The 18066-nt window shown below is 38.9% G+C and overlaps 1 protein-coding gene across 2 annotated transcripts; it reads right to left on the bottom strand.

The window, feature by feature from the left end:
- Positions 1-879: 879 nt before the first annotated feature.
- Positions 880-17827, bottom strand: skap2 (src kinase associated phosphoprotein 2). Of its 2 annotated transcripts, none has more exons than XM_017721086.2 (13): positions 17679-17827; positions 17024-17129; positions 16899-16924; positions 15866-15967; positions 13149-13229; positions 12976-13059; positions 12226-12350; positions 12033-12096; positions 11818-11934; positions 11445-11519; positions 9066-9181; positions 1624-1726; positions 880-1476 (listed from the first exon to the last, which is right to left on the bottom strand). In XM_017721086.2, exons 1-12 carry the CDS (start codon positions 17806-17808, stop codon positions 1634-1636), a joined length of 1119 nt encoding a protein of 372 aa, XP_017576575.1. In that variant the 5' UTR covers positions 17809-17827; the 3' UTR covers positions 880-1476; positions 1624-1633. The 2 variants fall into 2 exon arrangements, with proteins under 2 accessions (XP_017576575.1, XP_017576574.1); XM_017721085.2 differs by having other exon boundaries at positions 880-1461; positions 17679-17826.
- Between the last annotated feature and the right edge of the window lie 239 nt (positions 17828-18066).

Here is an 18066-nt window from a genome sequence, read left to right as displayed (position 1 = left end):
GTCCAGCACCAAAACAATAACTGGTCAGCAGTGGTCCTATGGTGGCACATTTCCATTGATAGATGGGGTGGAGTTAAGGGGGCCAGGTGATAAACTGTGCAACAAATGGGCTACAGTCAGTAACTGTATACCTACACAGGGTACCTATACAGAAGGTACCTCAAAAAAACTTGCCAATGAGTGTATATTAGGTATATACCTAATAAACTGGCAAGTCAGTATGCATACGGGCCCAGAGTAATCAAGGAGAACTTAAGGATGGCAGACTATCCACACAAGTGGAGGTATATATTAAGTAATACTTAAAGTTATTCAATTTTAGTGGAATTTTAGTGAGTAATTCCTTGTTTTAATGTTGTTTACTGTTGTTGAATTCAAGCAGTCATGGAAGGATAAAGGTCAGTTGGATACACAGGCTTGAAGACCTGCATTAGTATACATCACAGCATTATGTAATCAGCCATTTAAAACGTCTTCAGTATTTATTGCATGCAGCCTGGCTGAATGAGTTAATATGCTAATAGAAACAATTCATTTGGGAACATTCTGAGAAGGTAACGGTCTGACTCGTGTTGTTAATTAAGTTTTTCACTCCAGTGCCCAGACATTCTGTGGATGTCAGTGCAGTGGTGCGTGTGGACCATGAAGATACAATCCAATATACCAAGCAATTCCTCCACACAAGATAATCAATCCAGAAGCTAAATAAGTGCTGTTTGATTTGTTTGTATGTTTGAGCATAAAAAGGTCAGACGCTTCCTTCAACGTATGTTAATTTTAGTACATATCAAAAGCATGAATGGAGAAAATAGAATAGATCTGATAAAACTTGATTTCATGCATCAGAGACAAAGAGGGACAAACAATCACTGAGCCAAGTTTTCGCTGGTGTTATTACATTTATTAAATTAAGGCATTTATCTGGAATTCAAAACAAAGAGCCTGCCTGAAATTCTTAAAAATAAATCTCTACTGCCACCTGGTGGCTGAAATACAAAATCTTCATTATACAGACACTTCATAGCCAGAGCCAAACATGAAAACCCTCAAAAATTAACACATCTCTCAAACTTGATTTTATACAATTCTTAAACACCACATTTAACTTTGAAAAATACTGTTTGAATATAAAATACAAAAACGAACGCAAACAGTCTCTTCAAATCATTTTAATACAGCAGAGCCTATTTGAATGAATGAACTTGGAGAGTCTTAATTCTTCCATTTCACATAAATGGGTTTTATCTGTACTGTTGAGATTTGGTAATTATAGATACAGTCAGCAGTAAAACTGCCACGAAACAAAAAGGAATTAACATGAAATGCAATAACTTGAGAGGAGATATATATAAATATATATGATGCACATCTGCCCTGCGATGTTCTGGTGACCTGTCCAGAGTGTATCCTGCCTTCCACCCAATGACTGCTGGGAAAGGCTCCAGCACCCCACCTGCGACCCTGAGGGAGAAGAGGCTTAGAAAATGTGTGTGTGTGTGAGATGCACATCTTGCATTGTGAAAAGGTCCTGAAGTATCATAATGTTTTATTTTGCCATATACCCTATTAATGTTTCTTTGTATCTTCAGTAAGAATGTTGTAATGAACACTCCTCTCACTTACTTCAAGCTCTTCAGAGAATGTACAGCTCTGTCAGGTAGTTTTTGGGCACTATGCCAATCACACCTCTCATCTCCCCCACCCACCAGCCAAAGGTATCGTACTCCTGAGGAAAAGAACACACAAAAAAACAACATTTAATTTCTCTTCATTTCATGTGAGTAAAGCCTGTTTGTTCATTGAACCCAGGCTCCAGTGTGACTCAACCATCAGAGCTATGATACAGCTGTGACCAGACACAAGGGCAAATCTTCAAGGTGGTCAGAAAGCTAGTGGCTGTCAATGTTTTAGAATTCATGGATTTGTTCACCTCCAATTTATTTTGTCTTCCCTCCTGTCATCCTTCAGCCCCTTAACTCTGTCTTTCAAAGAGCATCTCAGGGACACATCTTAACATTCTACCATTGTGGTGGCAAATGGCATTACACAACTTTGAAGCAATGAAAATGAGCTAAAAATAAAATGAAATCACAAAGTTGATGCCTGTGTATTCTTTGGAATATTCCTAATTTAACTAAAAGGTTTTCATAACTTTTTTTTTTTTTGTCATATTGTGCATGAAAACCAGCTTCTCATGCACTGAAATATTATTTTATGAAATAAAACTTTAAATGATTGTTTTAATTGTAAAAAAAATGCATTTAATTGATTGTGTATGTTCAAATTAGTTTATATAATTTTGTTTTGATGAAATATCTGATGGATTTCTCAAAGCAAAAAAGTCAGTTAGTGAAATCTTAAATTAATTCTTAAATCTCTAAAATATAGCTTCACGTGTCGCAAAATATTGTGAGTGGTGTTACTCGCGAAACGTTGACAAACTGAAATAAAACACAAATGTAATTTTCTATATACAATAGGACTTTGAAACTAAAGTGGCAGAAGACGAAGTTTAAGGAAAGCTCAGATTTTAGTAATGTCAGTAGTGTTACAGTCAGCAGTGTTACAACTTTACCGACATTGTTCAGCATAACTGATTGTTTTACACTTGACATATCAACATTTATTCAGCCCTATGTATCTCCAACAACAAAAAGCAGTACCTTATCATGGCACCACTTTCAGTTACAAGGTTCCGCTATGACATCGCTAATGTAACTTTGTGAACAACCTAAGGTTTGGCGAGAGGCCTGCTTTTCCTATGGGGAGCCTCTATTAAGATGGATGCTTGGCACTGTACAATCTCATGGTATAGAAGAGCACAAAGATAAAAACACTGGTGTCTCTCACACACTGCATCACTTTTATGAAGAGCAGGTTTTGGGCTGACATCATTGGCTATGCGTGTCTGACAAACGTTTTGCTGTCTGAGGAAAAGTAGTGCAGCACAAATTAGAGACATCAGAAGAGGAGTCAGCCAAAAAGAAGAGAAGTGGGGTAGTAGCAGATTAATTGTGTGAGTGCCCAAGGAAGAGCTTACGACGAATGGAGGACCATGGGAAGGTTCGCTTAGACATGAATCAAAACTCCATCTCCTAGCAGACAGTTTGAGGGAACTGGTCAGTATCAGTCTCATTAAATACGAAGGGCTGGTGGCCAGGCCAACATAGTCAGTGCACAGGGAATGTCTCACTACTGTAGTGAACAGCTGCACTCAAATCTTTCAGCCATTTAATCCACCTTTGGGCTAAAACACCATCGATGCATCTACAAAATTTGGGAAAATAAACAGTCAAAACAAAAACATTAGGCAAAACTTGCTCTTCATGTAAGGAAGACACTTTGGTGAACACGAAGCTGAACAAAAAGCAAGTCCATAAATATTTGTTAAGGGTTATAAATAACAGTTGTTTTAGCTGTCCAGTACAGCATATTAGAATTGAAATTAAATAATAAACAGGAGCTCAAAGTGCAGACTTTCAGCTTTGAGGGTACATCCAAATCAGGAGACTGGGGTTGGAAATACAACCAATTACAAGAATTTTTCTGTCATCCATCACAGTTGCTTTCCATTGTTTTGTTTCTTAGCTTTTTCTTTTGAAGAACGTATCAAATAGTTGATTTGACCACACCTAATGTTTTTACTATATTTCTGATGGATTTATTTAGTTTTTATCAGCCTAATAACATCTCTTTGGACTCTTTGGAGCCATTTTTCCAAATATTTCTCCCAATCAATTCCTAAACGTAACACTAATCCAGGCAGACCTGGATTCTACACTTGATCAATTCTTATGAATGGGCATCTGCAGATATACACATGAAAAATATCAGATATTGGCATTGGCCCACAATACCCATATCAGTGCATACCTGTAGATTTGTTAGAAGGTGACCATACAAAACTATTTAAAGCTTTCATGCATGGTTTAGATAAGCCTTTTTAACTAGGTTAGACTTCAATTGGAAAACCTGTCCCAAAAAAAGCTAAAATGAACATCTCTATCTTGCGTTTTCCATCCCCAGCAGCCGGTTCTTTGTGGTGCTGACTGACTTTTATAGCCTTTCTGCTCTTTGACACAGCAGGCTTTGATCTCCACTCGGCCGTGGAGATTCTTGCCCTTCATCCATCCTCTTCCTCTGACTCACTGCTTTTCTGTCTGCATGGCATGGAACAAGGGATGTGGTTTGCATCATACAGACCCAGAAGTTAAATATGAATTTCTGTGGCCCTCTGCTTGACCCATATGGACTTAAGTAGTTCAGGGTGTGCTGTAGGGACATATGTAAAGATTTCGGGTCCAGCCAGCGAAACTCTTTGTGCCTCTGTACACAGATCAATCTATAAAACACACAGCTGCCTAATGCTGCTGCTGACAGCTCCCACAGACGTGCTGTAATGGAGGGGTACTGTGCAGCACTGTGCTTTGTCTTTCTGCTGAAAGCAGGAACAGACCATTCTTCCTTCATTAAACTCAGAAAAAACAGCAGAAATAACAAGGTAGAGTAAAAGAGGTGTAATGAGAAAACAGGCTTTTTAAAAATCCTATTCGATAAGGAAGCTCCATCTGATCCGATTCTGATTTCTTTACAACTATACTAGCCTACCAATTTTAATTGGCCATATTTTTAACCAAAAGCTCACACTGTGTGGGCCAAAAAAAAACATACTAGCACTGCAGTATTTTCTATTAGTCAAAGTTGCAATATAAATATAATTAAAATACCATTCAAATACAGTACAAGTGTACTTACCTGCCTCACAGTATTTACATAATGTTCAGCTAAAATAAAAATAATAAACTGATAAAATGTTTGGAACAAAAATTTGCCCATTCCAATTGTGCATTCCAAATTTGAGTGCATTTAGACATACTTTAAATGTAGTCCCAAAAAATACGTCATATTATTTAATATATTTTATTTATTATTTAGTGAATTCAGTCTAAGAGGTGAAGAAGTCTACATTAGAGAGGTCAGTTTGATAATTCTTTAGGAGATACATCATGAAACCTCAAATTATATGACTTATTTTGGTACAATACAGAAAAAAAAAAACCCCACAAAACCTACAAATGTGCCTGGATTTTACAGTAGAACACAGACAACAAAAACAATACATCATTTTAAAAAAGGTTAGTAAATGGTTCTTTGCTTAGGCTTTAGGTTCTAGGAAAATTAGCAACCTTTACATGTGGAGGTTCTTAAACTTTAAAAAGGTTCTTCACACGTATCTCACTGAAATTTTCAAGTCTTGAAAATAGCCAGAGAATTTTAAGCTGGCCAAAAAAAGAACGGGCATATACTTCAAATGAGTGATATTATTTTAAAAAATCTATAATTGATTCTGATCTTTTTTCACCCCTAGTTTACGTGAGACCTCACACAGAGTGGCATTTAACAGAACAGCACAGTTGTGCAGGCCATGTGAACCAGCTCAGGAAGTAAATGTGGACCGTGGGAAGGGAAAGCTTCCTGTGGCTGTCGTTTGAAACAGCCACACCTCATTGACAGGGGCATCAGCCGGTGCCTCGGATCGCCCCCACTGATCAAGGCCCTGTGGGTGTGCGAGTGTGTGTCTCGGTGTGCAGGAGCGGCCGCACTCACAGATTAGCAGGCGTGTGTGACGAGAGAGACAGCAACAGGAAAAGAGAACAGGCCTCACACTCCACCAAAACAGCTCCGCAAGTCCAGATACACACCATCACACACACATACACAAACACACTCACGCACCTAATACTTAGTAAAGACCAATTATTTTTATTTCTATCAAGAGGAGCCAATCTTAGAGTGCTGGATTATGGTTTATGGTCACTGTATGAACTGTAGAACTGTAATATTTAGTTTTGATTATAGAATATGTATAAATATGGGGCACACGGTTTCAACTGCAATGTCCTGTTAGTGTGGAATAACTTTCAACTGGGTGCTTAAGTACAATATATTTTTTTTCTTAATTAGTTTGAACTACTTTTAAATATAAATCATGAGAGCTTTTTTCTTGTTTTTAAATTTTAAATTGTTTTTAATTCCCAACTCAACATTTATTTATGCTGTATTTTTTTTATTGTGTATATTATGTAAATGCTTTATTTTTTGCACGTACCTCGCAATGAATTAAAAACACAACAAACAAACAAGTAAATAAGCAAATAAACAGTAGTATGCACTAGTTTGGGTGCCCCTTGTCGAATGACATGTTTTACCAGTTTTCTAAGTGAAAACATATGAACACATTTAAGTTAAAATTAAAGTAACCTATATTTAAAAACACACTTAAATATGTCCTTATTACGCAATTGTAGTGCAAACTTCCTTTTATTTGCTAAACTGAACCTTTTATATATTATTTTCTTCATCAATATGGTATTTCAGGAAATAAACAGTAATTCTTTAAAAGAGTGCAAGTGTGTTCTCTGTAGATTTATTTTCACTTAAAACATGTAATTTGACCAGGGCACCCAATCTTTTGCATACAGCAGCAAATAAATAAATATTTGTCTCTTTTAAAAGCTTGCATGCTGCATATATTTGTTCTCTTTTCAAACAAGATCGGAATCTGATGAGCCTTTGTAACTTGAAGCAGTTATTACGGTCATAATATGCAAGGCAAGCATTCCTCTAGTAGGTCACCTAATACAGTATTTACAAAGTCTTTACAGAGAGTGACTTATTGTACTGCACAGCTTGTCATCAAACTCACTTTAACACATGGTTTTGCTTTGAAAAGAGAAGAGTGTGTGTGTGTGTGTGTGTGTGTGTGTGTGTGTGTGTGTGTGTGTGTGTGTGTGTGTGTGTGCGCGTGTGTGTGCAGCAATGTCTGTCTGTGTGATTTAGGGTCCTGACACCTCCCCATGGTCTGATGGTCAATACCCTTTCAGAGTGGCTGTGGGTCTGACTGGGTAATGGTGGGGAAAGTGGGGGGGTTCTGCAGCTGCTGCATGGCCAAGGAGAAGCAGCCTGGCCACTAATAGCCCCACTAGTCTGCTCTCCAGACTGTGCTCAATTGGCTGTAAGCCACAGCTGGACACTAAACCCAGACCAGCTTTATGGTCATCCTGGCTGGAGTAGGGGAGTAAGGGGGGGGGAAGGGGCTTCAGTACAAAGAGCTGTAACAACAAACCACACTCACAGAATGACCAGCAACAACAAACTCTACACTACACATGTACACGTTATATTAACAGAAAAATAATACTGAAATAATATTAATAAATGTTTAGGTAAATCATAATGTTTCAATGTATTTATTCTTAATTGTGGACATATGAAATAATGAAATCCAGAGGGGTCTTCATTTACTGAAATGCTTCATCATTTGCAGCCACAAGGTGGCAGACTTGTTCTTAAAAAGACAGGCACTACTGACTCATTTAGTCTTCCATTCTGTCATTTTCTGACAGCTTGCTGACTTCTAACAGAATGTCCTGATTTCCCCACTGCCATGATATGATATGATATATGATATGATATATATACATACGTATCACACACACATACATACATACATACATACATACATACATACATACATACATACATACATACACACACACATACACACACACACACACACAGAATTATGGATTTTTTTTTTTTTTACATTTCTGAAAAAGGGGGACCATCTGCACTTCTTCTAATGATACATTATCTAGTTTTACAGAGATGGCTAATGTATGCTTTCTTTGTATGCCTCAGAGTGTTTAGAGAATGCGAATGAACTGAGGAAAATCCACAAGCATAATGCACCCACTGTCTCCTTTTCACCTCTTTCTTCATGTCTAAAAGGCAATGGGTTAGAAAACAGCCCAAGATATTAGACTGCTATAATACCTTAGTCATGATCCATTCAGACTCAAAAGATGAGGCACAAAAAAAGAGGGAACTGACATATGATAATGAAAGGAAATGAGAATGATAATGCAAAAAAAAAAAAAACTTAAGTTTTTTTTTTAATAATATAGATCAAGGTCCCAAAGACAGGAGTGCAATGTTAAGAATCAAAAAGTCAGCCTTATATTATGTTAACCTGAAGGTTATCTAGCTAATGCTTTTAGCCAGGTCCAGACCTCAGTGCTGGGCTCTGCACAGCTGGCCTGCACATCACAGCTGACAGGTTATTCTCCAACACACCTGGTGCAAATCTAGAGCTGAATTCAGAGCTTACTGAGAACACAAACTGGCATTAAAGGCATAAACAGTGAGAGGGAGCGACACAGCCCTGCTAAAGGTCTACGGACAGCGGTCCTAACCTAACATGGCACTGAGCTTCTCAGCACAACACTGCTGAAAAACGTGTGCGCGCACACACACACACAGATGATGGAAGGAGAAGTGGAGGTGGCAGAATGCTACAGGCTGCCAGCCCACTAGACTCTAGGCCAAAAGCACTAAAATGGTTTCCGCAGTGACAAGACTAATCCCATCACTGCACACTGGGAGAAGGTTCATCTCAGTCTGACACTCTGACTGTAGCTCAGTACCACTGACAGAGTCACTAATCCTTAGATTAACATGCAAAACACTGCAGTTTATGAAGCTGCACATTTACTATCATCATATCCCAATAAATTGATAGTTATAACCAGAAATACAGAAGAGGAAATACAGGGAGCATATGTCCCCCTTTAAGAACATTCACTGTGAATCTAAACCATAGCTGTGCATAAGTGTAGTACAGGATGATGATGATGATGATGTATAAACCTACGCAGAGTTAAAGAAAAAAAAACTAGAACAGGAGTAAATTTTGGTTTCATAGCCTAAAAAAAGATAATTCGGGGCACTACTGAGGCAAGCAATGATAAGTTATTAGACAACGCAAATTAGATGTGTGCAACGGCAAAAGTCGCATACAAACTTGGCTTCAGCAAGACGACAAAAAATGTTTTGTAATTTTAGCTAACAATTACCATAGCTAGCATGTAACATGATTGCCAATAATATTTTTGGGGCAATATGCTAAAGCGGGCATAGGGGGCTTTTACCTCCCACAGAAGAACCCTTCAAACACGCAGACACACACTTCATTTAAATAAAAACTGATGTTTATGCTGTCATACCTTGCTGAGGATGTAGATGGTATCTCCTCTCTTGAATGATAGCTCATCAGGTTGGTCTCCACTGCAGTCCCACAAACCTTGGAAGTAGTTCTTGTAGTCAGTGTTCTTATTTACCACTAAAGAGTGAGGGAAATAGAAGTTATAAACTAAATCATTTTAAGTACTCATGTTAATACAACAATTAAAAAAAATCGAAATAAGATTATTGGCTTTTATGTGAGGTTAAAGGACAAGAAATAAATCAACCGAATGAAATTTTAAGGCCTAGAACATTTAGCCAAATAGCAAGGACAGTCCCATTACTACAAGTGTCCAGCAGTGGGCAGCAGAGAGCAAGAATTGATCTGAGCCTGCGGAAGTAACTAAATACAAGCAGCATGCTTCCCTGGCGCAGCAGATGCTGTTATCAGACTGCCTACCAAAAGAGACTACTTAGGATTTTTTTATGAGACAACTTTATAGATCATAACAGATTAACTATATAAACTAGAAATAAAAAATTCAAACTCAAAACACTTCACAATTCTACAGAGCGTTAATCATTGTTCAGAACATTGATAAGCTTAAACAAGATGGAGTCAAAATGTTCGCACTATGACTATGTTTGGTTATGTGATAGTTATCTAACATTTAACCATTCAAGTATAAGATACCAAAAGCTGATTGTGCACTTCCTTTCCCATTCTTGCCCATTTTCACTACAAGGGAACTTTCCTCATCTTGTGTTTTGAAAGACTGTTAAAGACAGCCATACTAGTATTTGTGTTTTAGTAACTGATGCAATGTGCTCTTCCAAATGCGCTTAGTAAACAGTAAATAACAAAAACAAAACAAAAACAAAGCTAGCGGTTCACTAATGGCAAAACTTGGAGAGAGATGCCTTGCTGTCAAGCTCTGATCCATATCAAACTGATTAAAATGAATTCATGCTTTGCCAAAGATAGGAGAGATCCCACTGATTGTAGTTTATGGCGGTAGCTGTAAGCCTTTTTTTGTTTTACCAACACCATGCTTGTCTCTGCTGCCTTAGCTGGCCTCCTTTCCTAAGCATCTGTCATGAGATCCTGCCTGAGCCATGGCTCCTGTCAGCAGGACTTCCTGTGCTGTGAGCCGAGAGCAGAGGGCCAGGGAGGGCCACAGCGCGCCACTGGCAGCCCCTCCACTCCACTTCCTGTCAGTGCCTACCCAGCCCTGCCCAGCGGCCAACACTCGCCAGGGCACACGCTGCTCTCAGACAAGGCCACCAAACCCCAGAAAAACTGCCTATAAACCAGTATGCACCACAGCAGAGCACAGCTCTAAAACATGTAGATCATATTTTATAGGACCCACCGCATGGAGAAACAAACATTCCTCAATTTTATAAAATAAGGGTTTAATTCAGTATGTGAACATATTGCTAAAGTTTTTAAACATTTAAATACTATTCACTTCCCAGTCCAAACAGTCCGAATACAGAAACTAAGCTGAGAAAACAGTCTGTGTTGTATTCATTGTTTTGTGATGTCATGAAAACCAACACATTTACATACATCCATCTATCCAGCCTACAGCAGTTCAGCCCCATTCAGCTAAGCTCATAAGAAGTATTTCAGCCTAGACTGCTTTTTGAATGAGGCACAGCCAATCAGAATGGTGCTTCTTTGCATATATCAGTCTTAAAGGCAGAGCAACTAAAACAGCTTTTTTGTCTCCAAGGAATAAATAGTGGCTGGAAAATTGCCAAGAAAAAATAAATAATGACTGTTCCTGGAACATAAAACCACACAAACATTACAAGATGGCCTTAGGAAAGAAAACTAAAATGCAAGAAAACCTAGGATATGGGCTCTTTAAAGTAAATCAGTTTATAACCAAAATGTAGAAGAAACTGCTCTATGATGCAGTAAATGAGAAGGGAAGGCAGCATTTACAGTTCTGAGAGCAATCCAATGCTGCTGAACCTCAAAGAGCTTCCTAAGGGGCCATATCTTCCTCCAGCTGGTTCCTGTAGTCCAGACAACACTCCTACTAATGTCATCATCAATGTTCATTTCACCCAATCCTCTACCTCTCTCAAACCAATCATCTACTCATCGTTTCTACCTCTCATCTCTCAGTTCACCTCCCTCACTCTTCCCTCCACTACCTCAATCACTCATTCTCTGGCTCATGCCCCTCCCCATTTCCAGCACTCATACATCCACCTCTTTTCCAACATCTCTTTCTACCTTTTAATGAAGCACTGAATTAAAAACCCACAAGTACAGGCAAAGCAGGCAAAGGCCAGGGTAAATCTGTGATGGCCAGCATACACAAGTGGACAGTGGGACGGCACCACAGCAAAGGTCTGCAGGGCAGAGAGAGTATGGAGAGGCTTGGCGGCCTCAGCTTAATTACCTGTCACTGGTGCTGCTACAGGGGGTTTGCTGACTGGCTGCAGTACTGGTTTCTTTGGAAGAGGTATCTCGTCCTCTACAATAGACAAGAGATTAAATTTTATGCAAAAGTCGAAGGAGAACAATAAAACATTGAATTTGTTCTAAATTTTACATTTAGGTAATGGACATGCTAATGTCATCTATGAAAGAGGGGGATTCATATTAAATCATACAAGCCAGTACAACTATCAGGAACTGCAGTACTTTCCTTTGTAGGCTCATGGTCCTAAATCTCCATATACAGTCAAATCAGCCTTTTGTACTGGTTATCTAGGGTCCTTTCTTCCTCTTAAACTAAACTTTAACAGAATGAGTTTTATAAAATGGCAAACCAGGAAGTTCCTCATAGATGTCCTCATCAATTGGTTCAGGCATGGTTGCTGCACTCAAAGTTAAGCAATCATCATAGGTTTCTCCCTCTTCCTCCAAAGGAATGATGCCTTCCATATCTGTGCCACAATACAGATATATTTACTGGCTGACCCATAGTGTACTATGAGAGCAAATGCCTAACAACAGAGTTAATCAAAATAAGAAACAATCCTACCTTTTATGACGAAGCCTATCTGCTCCACCCACTCTTCTGCTTCTTTTTGTGAGCCAGCACAGAACTAGAGGAGGCAAGAGCAGGGTGGGGTAATGATAAGCTACAATAACAAAAGCCCCAAACATACATTAGAAACCTCCATATTACTGTTTACACAGGTAGAGTCAAGTTGACATTAGCAGATCATATCTACCTGGTAAACACGTTTGTCGGGAGCGGATATCTCAAAGCAGCAGTCTTTCTTAGAGTCCTTGCGAAGGGTGTTGTTCAGTTTGACAGTGTAGCCATCAATATTAAAATCTCCCTTCTGCTGCTTATCTAACAAGATAATATCAGATTTGTTGTTCGTTACATTGTTAATCTTACACATCTAAATTCTGCTGTGCAAATATCTGAAACCTCCCTTAATGTATTTCATTTCTAGTCAAAATGGCCAGTAATTACAATTTTCAAGCATCAGGAAAAACAGAAAACACAGTGAACAGAATTACACAAATGCCAAAAAAGTTCAAAAATGAATTATAATTAAAACAAACATATAAAACATGTTTCACAATTTACTGTTTTCTTCCTGTACCTTTGTTATAACTTAAGGAAACATGCTTTCAGCTTTTCAAAGAAATCTGCGGAGAGACTTTTCTACAACTCGCTCTTAGAAGTTGGTTGAATTTTCTGCTTCTCAAGATCCAAATAATCCCAAACAGATTCAAGCATCCCAAACACCAGCAGCAAATTTTCTTCTTTTTTGTCTATTTTAGTAGCTCAGTAATAGCTGTGTGACAGCTACACATCCCTCAAATGGGAACTTGCACTTTTAAGGCTGTTTTGAATGGAAATAAAATCAACGAACGCAGTCTCTGATTTCTGCACAGTACCGTATGTCGACAGTAAAATTGGAGAAAAAAAAAATCAATTTATCAGTGTGAAAATGTCATGTTTGCACCTTTCTCACTGCCATAATAATAGAATGTGCGGTTGCTCAAAGCACACCATCTCTTCTGCCACTCCGTGCCAAAAAAGCTGTGATCTGCAAAAAGGCGAAAGTTATAGGTTACAGTACATGAAAAGACACTGTCTGACATGCAATATGTTTACAAAATTCCTGGTTCCTCCCACCTTTTCTGCGTTTCTCTAGGTAGCCACTCTTGAAGACAGCTTGGAGATCTTGAGCTGCCACAGGAGGTGCCTGCTGAACTCCTGAACAAACCCAACACACAGGGTCTTAAAATACAGTGTGCTGTATGAGTACTGGTCTCACAGCTTTAGTCACTGAATACGGTAAATCAAAAAAGCATTAAAAAGCTGTAAAACAAGGTTGCTCAATCATGCCTGCTGGTTTGCTCTGTTTGAGCAGAATGGCAAGGCCTATACTCTCTATACTCAAAGATTCATCGGAATACAGTGCAGATGCATCCCACCTTTGCATTGCAAAATTGGGCAATCCACCTAACCCAGTTGTTTATTCCTCTATTTGCATGACTGAGTGAGCATGAGAGAGCGGGTGACGTATGAATGACCTTTGAGATACACCTCCCATATCACCATCACTACTGTTGACAAAGAGGCAGGAAATACAAAATGGAGAGAAGGAACTAGACAAGTGGGCCTTGGTGTAAGCATGCTCAGAAACAAGCTCAACAAACAGTCAGTAAGACATGCATGAAAATGTAATCATTTTAACATCATACATTCAAGCAAGCATTTTCATTTACGGCATTCAAGGTTCATCAAAGATAAAGTTTCATCGCAGTGTATTCTACTACTTTTCTAATGATCTAGAGACAAGCCTGGAGAGAATATACATAAGAAAAGCGTGTACTGTCATTATCAGAGCTGTAGAGTGGAGACATTTTGAGAGTAAGCTGATAGCCACATCCTAATTTAGCTGCTTCTACAGTCACATAAAAAAAAAAAATAGCTCTATTAGCTGCACACAGAAAATAGCAACAGCAATGTGTGAGTACTCACACAATCTTGTGCAGGAACAAGAAAAGGGGAAAAAAAAAAAAAAAAAAAAAAAAAAAAAAAAAAAAGACAAGCAGCAGTACATTGCCTCTTGGTGATAATGTGACTAACCTTGGCAGTTGTGAACGTTCTCACAACACATTTTTGCTTTAAGAACGTCCAAAAAGAGATATTTTAGTCTGTTTATGTTTAATCAGGAAAAACAGTTGTTCATTTTAATAGGAGAGAAGCCAATTGAAAACATTTTTCCCTCCCTAGTTTGATCTGTACGTTTGCTTATTCTCATCCCTCAAAAGCAGCACTAGTTCATGTGTGCAAGAGCAGCTGTGCTATCAGGCAGGCTGAGGGCAAAAAGCCCTATAAAACACCTTAATGCTCCAGAGCAGTAAAACTCATAGCACACCAGCACAGCCACACAGCTACACAAAGACAGACACACATACACAAAATACACACAGAGAAAACATACATGCTGCAACGTCCATCTGCATGCTCTAACAAAGCAGACAGAGCCTACAAGTGGCTCATGTGATAAGAAATGCATCCCGATTTGAAACATTAGATTTACTGGTTGTTTTCTTTGGTTTAGACTCATCCAATAGCGTTCTCTGAGATGTGCCCAATAAAACCAGGCGACTGAAATGACATTGGCTGTGGGCGGCATTGTCTGAGGTTCATGTCATAAAGCATTGGTGCCTGGACAAAAGGAGCACTCAGTGTCGCCAGTGCTTTTAAGTCATTCCCAGGCCTGTTGCTGGGCTACAACACCCATTGTTTCAGCTCATGTACTTTTCTACAACTCCCTGAGAGAGTGTTTAATAGAGCACTATACTGAAATACAGTCTTTTCAGCTGGGTTAGAAATGTTGACATAAATTGGAATTTGTGCTGAACTAGATTCTACTGGTGGACTATTTTGGTGGTAATGAAAGCAACCGTGTTCATTCCGCAGTGTCCTGTGTCCAACCAGTCATCATAGAAACAGTCAGTGTTGGGTAGATTACTTAAAACATGCATTCCAGTACAGATAACCAATTACATGACCAAAACTGTAAATAGGAAAATAACTGTATATATATTATACAAAAGGTCCTATATTCTACATCCTAGAATCCTAATTTCCCTCACTTTTTTGGATGAAACCGTTTTGACATAGTATGGAAATGTTGCCCTTGTCTAAAAACATATAATTTAAACAAATGTCTCTATGATGTGATAAAAATTATTTACAGCCTGCAGCCATAAGGGGACAGTAATGAAAAAGAGCATGGTTAATTCTACATGTTAATCTTAAAGTGAATTCCGACTGTTTTTGGTACAGCAAAAGTTTAAACACTCCAAGTCTGTTTCCATTATGTTGATTTTCTAAGTAAAACTAAGTTAATACATTCTCTACAGAACATAAACTTACATATAACACTTCTGCACATATTAGTGCACAGTTTCTATTTATTTGTGAGTTAAACATATTTTTAAAAAATGCTATAACTTTTGCACAGACTATGTTTTATTCATCAAATAATCAGTAATAATGCCTTAGAGTGTGCAGCAGCATGTTCTCTGTAGAGGATGTGTTAACTTAGTTTCACTCAGAAAGGCAACATAAAATGCAGCATTGGCCAACTGAAAAATACAGGAAAAAGCAAATCCAATCAGAATGTTTTTAACTCTTTTTGAAATACTTATTTGTAAACTGCTTATGTAAACATTTAAGCAATTGAAGATATTGTACAGCTAATATCCAATGCTGTAAACAACACTTCTCTGACAACAAAAATGAAAGCATTTCATCTCATGTATGCCATGTGCTATCTGGGGCCAAGAGTATTTGCCTTTCAACCTGTGTACAGACATCACCGCTGTACCCACCATCATATGCCGTGTCTTCATCTCTATCCGTTCGCTCTGAGTGCAGTGATCCGCCATCGTTGTTGCTGTCTGCTTCATCAAGATCATCCCACTCTTCATCTCCTACATGACAAAGCCCTCATCAGTCCACAAAGCAGCAGGCATACCACACGATCAACTCACAGTGGAGAGGATGTTTAACAACAAGCTGCACCTTCTCCATTGCTATGAAAAGTTGCGAGACGGATAGTCGTAAATCAGATCACCTTCAGAATTTAAAGTCATGCCTGAAAAGCACACAGCAATGATTTTCTTAAACAGGTATTGTGTGAACAATAGCGATCAACCAAACAATGCAGATTACAGAAGACACAACACTTTGCATAGAGTTTGGATAGCCAAATGTAGGCTATGGGTAAATAGTGCACCTGTTACACCAGCCTTGTCATACTATTACAACTAAAGGAATATATAGGTTAACTATGATAATCTATTTAGGGAAATATGTGCAAATAGCACAACCCTTGGGGAAGTGGCTTCAACGTCACATTTCTAACATCCACCACTCTACCAGCACGGGGAAAAGTCTATGAAAATGCTTTTGTTTTAGCACAGCTGTTGCAAAAGACAAACTGGAAACATGTAAACCTTTAAGCAGATTTCTAAGGCCAACAGAAGACTGACCTCTGCTTGTAGGAACAGAAGTTATATCTTTTGAACAGAGCTTAGTGAAGGCAAAAGTGCAAGCACTTGGGCTCTGGGGTTTCGGTGACAATGAAAGTACATATCAGCTTCCTCTATCAAGCTTGACAGAGAATCACCAAATATGTTTTCTTCTCATGTATGTTACTACTGAATAGCTCTGAATAGGGACTTTTCTAACAGTACACATGTAATCTGTATAATGGCCAACATGTTTCAAATTCTTTACAAAGCATTTGGTTGATAACGTCTACATGGACAATGGACAATCTGGTTAAAAATAGACAGTCCTCCACTTCCCTATTCCTGTAATACCCACCAGTCCATCAAGCACAAACGCCCAAAAACTTACGTTTATCCTTGAAATCCTGAGGGTAACTGGGGGAAAAATGGATATTTTAAAACTTAATTAATACATCAACAAGGCAGAAATCGTTATACACTATTACATGCCATACTTTAGCATGTTCCTCATACCTGGCTTTGATATCCTTGATCCTCTTGATAAAAGCGTCCTTTTTCTCTTTTGCCTTCTTACTCAAATTCTCACCTTTCAGGACGTCTGCCAGAAAGGTTTCCAAATCTGAAAACAGTTTATCTTTAAAATATAGCTGAAATATAGCTGCATCTTTACTAATGTCAGTTGTGCTAAAGGACTGTGTGGCCTTAGACTATCAACTAAGTATATACGCCACCAAAAAGGGTCACATTTACAGCATATAAATCAACAGAGCATCTCAGCACACCTGCTCCTCTGATACCGAGCCATGCAGAGCTGATACGCAGCCACTGACTGCTGATTCTAGGTTAACCTACATACATACAACATAAACATCAATGCTATTGCAATGAAATTGTTTTTAGCCGCTGGCTCTCCTCAGGCACTACAACAGTTCACTCAGGAGTCAGAATAACAAAACTGAACGCTAGCCGGGTTAGCAGACAAGCACTTTCCAATTCATTCGGGCTCGCTTTGCGTTTTAGCACTTCTCTCACACATCGTCCAGTACTTGGTCTCAACTTCCTCTTTTCTGCCAAGTAAACGTGAACAAAAGTTTCGGCGCTGTGTCTACAGCCTTAGCTTAAAGGTTTCTGGTAGCTGCTACATTCAGAGTCATCACCGAGTCGCTACCTGAGACGAGTGCAGCTAAATCTTCGGGGATGGACCGCATATCTCCACAGCTCTCCGGCCACGATAGCCTTCGAAACACGGAAGCTTCAAGTAGCCAGACTGCCTGAGGGACACGGAAGTAACCATGCATGTAAAGTGCGACTTCGGGGAGAAATTGCTGCGAGCATCAATACAGAGGTCAAAAACGGAACTGTGGCTACATGCGCTCACTTCCACGGTTTGGCAACCAACAGTGCAGAAGCCTCTGGGGGCCATAATTTAGGATTCATGTCTCACTAGATTACTCAGCTGTGATGACTGAGGTCATTCATATTAATTTGTCCACGAAATCTGTTTATCTTCTTCAGTGTCCGTGATTGTCAGTGGCTTTGGTTGGAAACATGACACC

The sequence above is a fragment of the Pygocentrus nattereri genome, chromosome 3, assembly GCF_015220715.1.
Source record: "Pygocentrus nattereri isolate fPygNat1 chromosome 3, fPygNat1.pri, whole genome shotgun sequence".
NCBI lineage: Eukaryota > Metazoa > Chordata > Actinopteri > Characiformes > Serrasalmidae > Pygocentrus > Pygocentrus nattereri.
This window is presented reverse-complemented; position numbering and strand designations above follow the sequence as displayed.

What these genes read in the sequence shown, in the direction of transcription:
- skap2 (XM_017721086.2), bottom strand. Translation starts at nt 17,808, where the DNA reads ATGCATGGTTACTTCCGTGTCCCTCAGGCAGTCTGGCTACTTGAAGCT. An exon ending in TGAAGACACGGCATATGATG is followed by an intron (nt 13,230 to 15,865) that starts GTGGGTACAGCG and finishes GGGTTTGTTCAG; the next exon opens with GAGTTCAGCAGGCACCTCCT. An exon ending in TTATTATGGCAGTGAGAAAG is followed by an intron (nt 12,351 to 12,975) that starts GTGCAAACATGA and finishes TTATCTTGTTAG; the next exon opens with ATAAGCAGCAGAAGGGAGAT.